The sequence below is a fragment of the Monodon monoceros genome, unplaced genomic scaffold (assembly GCF_005190385.1).
Source record: "Monodon monoceros isolate NGI ecotype Baffin Bay Population unplaced genomic scaffold, NGI_Narwhal_1 Super_Scaffold_21, whole genome shotgun sequence".
Taxonomy (NCBI): domain Eukaryota; kingdom Metazoa; phylum Chordata; class Mammalia; order Artiodactyla; family Monodontidae; genus Monodon; species Monodon monoceros.
In genome coordinates this window covers 172,733,335-172,742,654 of record NW_021703778.1, presented here as the reverse complement: position 1 = coordinate 172,742,654, position 9,320 = coordinate 172,733,335, and the positions used below count along the sequence as shown (strand labels likewise).

The window sequence follows — 9,320 nt, the reverse complement described above, 5'->3', positions numbered from 1 at the left end:
AGAGTAACGAACCTGTCCATGCTTAAACCAAAGACACAAACCTCTCTGGAATAGAAAACTAGCACAATAAAGACCAATTACACATCAGTACTCGCCCAAACTGTGAGTATAAGTTTCACTTTCAGCTCCAAAAGAAAACACGAAAATGATTTTCTATAATGAACTATAAGATTTTGTTGTGAACTTGATATGTTGTCATGTCTCTATTTTTTTTCTGACCTTAATCTATTATTGTCTTATCACCATGTTTTTAGAGATTATAAAGTATATTTTAAAGTTATCTACTTATGTGTATATAATGTCCTCGAGCATTACAACTTGTTTAAATATACAAATTTAAATACTATTTAGAAAAACAAAATGTGTACAGAATATAACATTTACTAAATATTTCACACGACTGATATCAGCATACTTTGCCTACTTTGCTCAATTGTAACGAGGTTTCTCAGAATGTATATTGTGCAAATAGTCAAGTCTGATCTATTTTTCCTGCTTTCATTAGAGGGGACAGTGACCTGGCTTCTAAACCGCCTGAAAGTTAAGCTGAAGAATAAAAGCAACATGGTTATTTTTAGAGCTCTACAGGCATAAAAATACAGCACTAAACTGTGACCCGCAGCTATGCACAGCAAAGCATCACATCGTGCGACAGTCTTCACTTGAGCTGGCAGCGCATCTGTGGTGCTTCAGACGACCTTTCTTCGTTTCTTTATCAAAGATATGTCTAAATGCATTTAGGACCAGAATCTGTAGCTACCGGCATCTCTTTCAAATACACTGAGCTACATTCAAAAGGCAAACCATTATATAATTTGTAAAGATTAAATAGTAAGTTATTTTTGTCATTTCTTCTAGCTTACTTACAAGGTGAATTAATGAGCATTCTCTCCAAATGAAAACATCACAACCTCATTCCTAACATAGAAGGTTAGTTATTTCAAATACAGTTTCAGTGGGTAAAGGAGGAGAATCATTCTTTCAACAGGGGACACATCCAGGAGAAGGAGATATGCCTGAGTGAAGCACAGCTTCATCACCAATTCAAGTAAACTCTTCGGCAACATCACCACATCGGATCCATCAATTTCACAGGTAATCTTTAAACCTTTTCTGTACAAAACGTAAGTCAAAAGTATGTTTGCAGATAGCACTTTCCTATATGTTAATATTTTAAAGCCTCCTAAGAACTTTTAATAGCAAGTGTTAGTGGTATTTTCAGAAAATTGTTCAGTCTGTAGATTATCTGACTGCATTTCATTTCTCCTTAGCTACATAAAAGTATTTTCAAAGCCTGGTTTTTGGCACTGACCTAGTTAGAAATTAAGACTTTAATCCATTCTAATCTTATTTTGAGCTTTATATCTAACCAGTGAAAAATTCATGCACTTTTCTGGCAAAGTTACTGTAAAGAAACAAATATTTGCTCATCAGAACCATAATATTTTATGCAAATAAACAAGTGAGAATATTTCCATAGGCTAAAAATGCCACTTTTTGGCTGGATGAAATGGCCAAAACACAATTCCTACAAATCCACACGCTACCCTGACTCAGAAGTAGTGACAAAGACTCTGCTTCGGGAATTAAAATGGCATCTAAAGGAACGAGAGAGATTAATACAAGAGATTGAAAATGAGCAAAAAGTGAAAAGAACAGGTGTGGATTACAATTGGCTGAGAAACTATCAGAATCCCCACGCAACCATCCCAGCTACTGAACAAAGACAACTTGAAGTTCTTTGCTCACAGGTTCAACCTTGTCAAACTGGAGCTATTCTCAGCAGGTAAAAATACTACGTTCCCTTCTTGTGATATTTGCTGTCAAGTCTAAGCTCCTCATATCTTTAGATTGGAAATCGTATTATATCATATAAATTTTTTAATCATGTGTATCAACTACCCAGCAACCAAAATCCCTAAGGATGGGCCGGACAAAAACAAAACAAAACAAAACAAAACACTGTTGATATTTCACTGGCTAGGAAATGTTTTAAAGTCTCTTTTGAAATTTCTTTACTAGAAGTATAATTTTAAAGCAATGTGCAGTTTACTCAAAAGGTGGGTAACTACTATATGGTTACATTATCTAAGCTGAATTTTGGAGACAAAGGGATATGACAAAAGAGATTTTCTGAATTGAATACTGATAACTGCTTTGCCTCTAGATTTCGAGAAGTTCTAGCAGAAAATGATGTACTGCCATGGGAAATTGTCTACATCTTCAAGCAAGTTCTGAAGGACTTCTTAAGTAGTACTGACAAAGGCAGTCAGCAAGAAGGCGTGGAAGAGTCACAGAGCGCAGCCTGTCCTGTTCGCTCCGTGATCCCAGGAGAAAGCTCCAAGAGTCCAGACAAGGATGAAATACCCACTATTTCAAGTTACGTAGACAAAAACACAAAGAACAGGTTCCCAACATTCTCACATACGATATGGAACCTACCATATTATTACCCATCAAGTTAAATTACTTGTAAACAGAGGAGTTTTTGACAGTCTTAGTATCAGAACCCTTAATATTAAGAAAAAGAGAAAGTGATGTGACTTAATGCTACTCTTTGTCACAAGATCATAAGTTAAAATTCCTGTCGATGTAGCCTATGTTTTAAATAGTGTTCCTTTTTTAACCACTCTAAAAATGCAATGTTTTCATTGAACAGTATGCTTTTAACTAAAATGTTTCCTAAATATTTTCAAAAAATGTTTGAAGTATTTTCTTATACCTCAAACACATCCCAACAGGAACTAAGGCATTTTATTTTGAAATCTGAAATATGAAATTTGTATGAAAGTACCAAGTATGAAATTCGATAAATTAACTTTGACATTAACCTTGCTTTTATTCTAAAAAGAACTATGTATAGAATAAAATAAATGATTGATGTGAATCTTATCTTTACAATGTAACAATGGATCAGTCATTCTCTGTGGGGGAGGGGGAAGACGGCAGTGAGGGAAAAAATAATGTGCAGTTTGAAAACAAAGCAGTGCTTCATCCCAACACTGAGATTCGTTTTTAATCTCAACCAGCATTAAGGAAAAGTATTTAAAAAACAGCTCTATATTACATGAGCAAAAAAGAAATGGACTAGTTTAACAACAGTAGTAACAGCTACTCAAAGAAAAACAGTCAATGCCAATCTATAATCTAAACCAATATTATGTTCATTTAAAATAGCAAAATATTTAACATATAAAATTCAACCTCTCAGAATTTCATTAAAGTAGGGAACTATTCATTAGTCAGATTTATTTCTATGATAAAGCGCTAGAATCTATACCATTCTTAAAAGAAAATCCAAGGAACCTAATGTCCATAACTTTATATTTGGAGATTTATTCGAGTGAGTTTTTTTTCATTAAAAAGAAAAAAAAGGGGCTTCCCTGGTGGCGCAGTGGTTGAGAGTCCACCTGCCGATGCAGGGGACACGGGTTCGTGCACCTACTTGAAAGTAGGTGATGTTATTCCCATCTGACAGATCAGCAAACAGCCTCACACCTGTTCGATGCCTTTGCCCAATATCACAAGAGATACAGAATGGCAGGGCTAGGATTCACATCAGCCTGGCAGGCCCCTACACCACCTCCAGCCCCAACTTACGTCTGAGCTCCAAATGCATACAGGCAATTGCCTACTTGACACCTCCTCTGGGAGACTTACAGGCAACTTAAATCAACATGCTCAAAACCAAATCATAGAGGTTTGTTTCCTAAAAGGATAAATAAAATTCAAGAAAGGAACAGAGGAATCAAAACAACACACTTTACACAAACTAAAAGCATAACTCTTCGAACACCTCAACTAGTGTTTTCCAGTCATTTCTCAGGAAATGACAACCCTACCTATCCATCCAATTCTACAAGCCAGAAATCTCAGAATCATTCTGGCCCCCCCACAATGGTGGAGGACCCCAAAACACATCACAAACAGCAAGACTTGGGGCAAGTGATAAGTGCTTTAGAGGAGGAGAAAAAGTTCACAAAGACTAGAGAGACTGCCAAAGAAGCTGGGGGAAGACTTCTGTAGCTATGGAGGTCACAGGAGACTTCTTGAAGGAGCAGAGCCCCGAATGATGAAAGGAGCCTGTCATGGGAAGAAACAGGGCAGGAATGGAAGAGGGCAGGCACTCCAGGCACAAGACAGACAGGTGTGGAAGCCCCAGTGTGGAAAGGAGTGTGGTGTCTTCAAGACATAGAAAAATGCCAATGTGTCCAGAATGCAGTGAAAGACAGCAGGAGGTGAGTCAGGTGCCAGATGGAGGAACACTCGGTAAGCCACGATCAGAGTCTACATCTTGTTCTAATAGCCATCTACCCCACAGAAAGTCGCACATGTGCTCCTCAAACCTTACGTGTGAATGTTTACTCAAGGATTCCTTCATTCAGGGCTTCCCTGGTGGCGCAGTGGTTGAGAGTCCGCCTGCCGATGCAGGGGACGCGGGTTCATGCCCCGGTCCGGGAGGATCCCACATGCCGCGGAGCGGCTGGGCCCGTGAGCCATGGCTGTTGAGCCTGCGCGTCCGGAGCCTGTGCTCCGCTGCAGGAGAGGCTGCAGCAGTGAGAGGCCCGCATACCGCAAAAAAAAAACAAACAAGGATTCCTTCATTCAAGAAATATCAACTGGGCATCCACCTCACGCCAGGTATTCTTCTAGGTGCTAAAATAAATTATTGGGGGCAAAGACAGGAAGCCAGGAGACCAAAAATAGAAGGCTTTTGTAATAATCCAGGCAAGAGATGATGGTGGTTTATTTAGACCAGGGTGGTGATCGTATACACAGTGAGACACTCTTATTCTAGAAATACTTTACGGTACAGTTGCCAGGATACGCTGATTTTTATTGGACTGATTGTATACATACACACACACACACACTCACTCACGCACACCCCTACCTTAGGGAAATCAGCTCTGGTCAGAGGAATAACTCAGATTTCAGGATTCACTCAAGGTAGGAGCAAATGAGGAAGCAACTCTCATCATTTCTAGAATAAGGACCAAGCACATTGTAAGCAATCAATAATTGGGACCTACGAAGGCAGTTCATTCATCCAAACAGACATCTGAGTTCCTACTATATGCCAGGTACTGTGCTAAGAGGTGGAGATTCAGTGAAAATCTGCACCCTCAAGAAGTTCTTATGTGGGGAAAACAACGCATAAAATAATTCCTTGGGACTTCCCTGGTGGCACAGCAGTTAAGAATCCGCCTGCCAGTGCAGGGGACACAGGTTCAAGCCCTGGTCCAGGAAGATCCCACATGCTGTGGAGCAACTAAGCCCGTGTGCCACAACTACTGAGCCCGTGCACCACAACTACTGAAGCCTGCACACCTAGAGCCTGTGCTCCACAAAAAGAAGCCACCGCAATGAGAAGCCCGCACACCGCAATGAAGAGCAGCCCCCGCTCGCCGCAACTAGAGGAAGCCCGCGTGCAGTAACGAAGACCCAACGCAGCCAAAAAATAAAAAGTAAAAATAAATAAATTAAATAGATAAATAAATAAATAATTCCTTCAAAGTACTAAGAGATGCACATACAGGGCACTAAGCAAGCAGTTGTTTAAAACAGGCTCGCTCGCTTGGTTTTCCTCGGACCCTGCTGGTGGTTCCTTCTCGGTCTCCTTTGCACATTTTTTCTCACCAACCTCTAAACATTCAGGTGCTCCAGGCTTGGGTCCTTAGACGTCCCCTCTCTCTGCACTCACCCACCAGGCTCCATCACCCAGATCCTGGGTGGTCTCGTCTCATTGGCCTCAAAGTCTTAAACTCCCAAACATCTAGCTCCATAACCAGACTTCTTTCCTCGATTCATGCACTTACTGTTATCTAACAGGATTTTCAGAGTTAACATGTTCAAAATCAAACACCTCGTATTCCCCCAAAACCAGCTCTTCCTGCGGTCTGGCCTTTCTCAGTGGATGGCAACACCTTCCAAATGCTCAGCCGGAAACCTTGGTGTCACCCGTGACTGCTTCCCCATTCCTATTCTATACCTGATCCAGCTACAAAGTTCCCGCCTCTTAGTAATATACCCTGAATTCCACCATCGCTTACCACCTCCACTGCTACTGTCCTGGTCTAAACCATCGTCCCCTCTCTTGCTTGGATGATGTATTAGTAAGGGTTCTCCAAAGAAACAGAACCAACAGGACATCTGTATATACAGAGATTAGTTTTAAGGTATTAGCTTACACAATTGTAGAGGTGCAAGTCCAAAATCTGCTGGAGACCCAGGTCAGTTGCAGTCTGAGTCTAAAGGGAGTTTGTTGGCAGAATTCCTTCTTGCTCAGGGGAGATCAGTCTTTGTTCTATTCAGGCCATAAACTGATTGCATGAGGCTCACCCACATTATGGAGGTTAACCTGCTTTACTCAAAATCCGCCTATTTAAACGTTAATTCTATCCAAAAAATATCTTCACTGAAAGACCCAGAGTAATGTTTGACCAAATATCTGGGCACCATGGTGCAACCAAGTTTACACATAAAGTTGATACCTGACCTCCCTGTTTCTGCCCTGGGCCCCCTTCATTCATTCAACTGGCAGTGACCCTGTCAGAGCGGAGACCACACGTGGCAGCTATGCCCAAAATCTCCAAGCGCCCTCCAGTGGGCTCCCGGATGTCAAAGATGAAGCAGCAGGCTGCTCACTGAGACTGAACAAGGAACTCTTGACCTGGCACCCCGCTGCCTCTCTGACTTCATGTCCTCCCTCCCTCTCAATCCCTCTACTCCAGCTGCACGTGGTAGATACAGAATAGACACTCAAATAGTTTTTCAATTAACGGGAAAATTACCTAATAGACTAAATCTGTTAAACAGACAAAGGTTTTTAAAAAACATGGAATTTTGTGGGTGAACAGAAAACAGAACTCCTTGGAGGGTAACACAAGCAAATACTACCATCTAGGGAAGGCCTAAATACTGAAAGACAAGGCAAAAAGGAAAAAGTCACATGCTTTGGAGTCAAATACACCCATTGTACAACATAACAGATACATGGGCTGGGATAAGTTTCTCAACTTACCTGATCCTTGACTTCCTCAGCTATAAGATGGAACTTGCCTCGTCTGTCAGAAGGAGTGAGATTGCTTGTACTGCCTGTGTCACCTGACACAATGCACAACGCAGTAGGCATTCAGCTTATAGTAAGACATTTCAAGAAGGAAACGTGAAATTAACAAAAAAAGGAAACTGGGTAACAGCATCACCAGATGCTTTTGAAAAGTGATTTGAAAGCTTTCTGTAGTGGAGTTTCTCTGTGACAAAGTACATTTTAAGGTACTGGAGAGTCAAAGATGTCAAAGCGAGAATTAAGCAAGACCGTCATGAGCCCAGGAGTTCGCGTGAGTTAGGAAGACAGAGGGAAGTCCACACACAAAGAAAGCAACACTGGGCAGAAGGGCAATGGGATTGCAGCAAGGCTGCCAGCCACAATCTGAGGACCATGCCCTGCATTCCAAAGGAAAGCTGGCACAGACAACCCTGGAGGAAAACACAACGGCCTAACACAGCCACTGAGTTTCTCTTTTTCATATGCCAAGGTGAAGAAACAGGAATGTAAAAATAAAAGAAAGCATACCCCAGGACTTCCCTGGTGGTGCAGTGATTAAGAATCTGCCTTCCAACGCAGGGGACACGGGTTCAATCCCTGGTCGGGAAACTAAGATCCCACATGCTGCAGGGCAATGAAACCCACGCACCACAACTAGAGAGAAGCCTGCAACGAAGACCCAGCACAGCCAAAAGAAAAAGAAAAAAGGGAAAGCATACCCCACAATCAGCACAAAGGAGCGAAAATACAATAACATGTGGAAAACAAGATGGGAAGAAATTCATAGGATCACTGAATATATCATTTGCAAACCATTCAACTACCCCTACTCACTTTACCACCCTTCCCAACTCCTGGTCCTGGCTCACTTCTCACCACAGGAACTCAAGCAGGGCTTTCTTTCAGAAAGAAACTCACATTGTGACTCTGTACTCACCACACAGACACAGGTCCATCTCACAGAGCAATTCTTATTTGAACTACCATGATACAGTCTGGTATTTTCTATTGCTCTTTTTTTGGTCACAACTCATATGACTCATTAAGCTGATTTAACAGCACCCACAGACTGGACTCCGGGGACTCAATGCAAGCTAATCTTCCCACCTGAGTGACTGTTCCTCTCAAATACCTTTTCATTATGCAATACCCTATACCTATAAAGCCTGCCTTCCCCTACATCGAATGTTTTCTCACCAACATAAAAACTCTCCTTCAGGGCTTCCCTGGTGGCACAGTGGTTAAGAATCCGCCCGCCAATGCAGGGGATACAGGTTCGAGCCCTGGTCCAGGAAGATCCCACATGCCGCAGAGCAACTAAGCCCGCTGCGCCACAACTCCTGAGCCTGCACTCTAGAGCCCGCAAGCCACAACTACTGAGCCCACGTGCCACAACTACTGAAGCCCGCGCACCTAGAGCCCATGCTCCGCAACAAGAGAAGCCACCACGATGAGAAGCCTGCACACCGCGATGAAGAGTAGCCCCCACTCGCTGCAACTAGAGCAGCCCACATGTAGCAATGAGGACCCAACACAGCCAAAAATAAATAAATAAAATAAATAAATTTATTTTTTAAAAAAACTCTCCTTCACTGGGAAGACATCATTCAACAAGCCTCTGAGCAGCCGTTGTCTGCCAGGCACTGTAGCTGCAACAGCTTCATAGTCAGCTCATCTAAGTCTGAATCCCAGCTCTACCACTGTATTAGTTTCCTGCTGCTGCCACAAGTCACCACAAGTTCAGCAGATTAAAACAACACAAATTCATTATCTCTCAGTTTCTGTAAATCACAAGTCCAGGTGGACCCAACTGGGTCCTCTGTCTAGGGTCCCACAAGGCCAAAATCAAGGTGTTGGCAGGGCTGCATTCCCTAAGCTGGAGGCTCATTCAGGTCGTTGGCCAAATTCAGTTCCTTGAAGTTGTAGAACTGAGGTCCCCATTTCCTTGCTGGCTGTCAGCCAGGATCCAGTCTTTGCTCTTAGCTGCCCACATTCCTTCTCAAGCTTTCCATGTGGCCCCTCTAACAATGACCAGTCAAGTCCCTCTCAAGTTTCAAATCCCTGACTCTACCCAGAAAAGGTCTCTGCTTTTAAGAGCTCATTTGATTAGATAATCCAGGTAATCTCCCTATTTTAGGATCTGTAACCTTAATTACATCTGCAAAATCCCTTTTGCCACGTTACATAAAATGCTCACAGGTTCCAGTGGATATCTTTTGGGGGTGGGGGAGGAAGTCATTCTACCTACCTTGACCATTTATTCCTGGAA

General features: G+C 42.2%; 1 protein-coding gene across 1 annotated transcript; it reads left to right on the top strand.

The window, feature by feature from the left end:
- Positions 1–1,487: 1,487 nt before the first annotated feature.
- Positions 1,488–2,465, top strand: RD3L (retinal degeneration 3 like). The gene is made up of 2 exons (XM_029239271.1): positions 1,488–1,786; positions 2,168–2,465. The coding sequence occupies exons 1-2, from the start codon at positions 1,488–1,490 to the stop codon at positions 2,463–2,465; spliced, it is 597 nt and encodes a 198-aa protein (XP_029095104.1).
- Positions 2,466–9,320: the final 6,855 nt, after the last annotated feature.

What these genes read in the sequence shown, in the direction of transcription:
- RD3L (XM_029239271.1), top strand. Translation starts at nt 1,488, where the DNA reads ATGCCACTTTTTGGCTGGATGAAATGGCCAAAACACAATTCCTACAAA. An exon ending in ACTGGAGCTATTCTCAGCAG is followed by an intron (nt 1,787 to 2,167) that starts GTAAAAATACTA and finishes CTTTGCCTCTAG; the next exon opens with ATTTCGAGAAGTTCTAGCAG.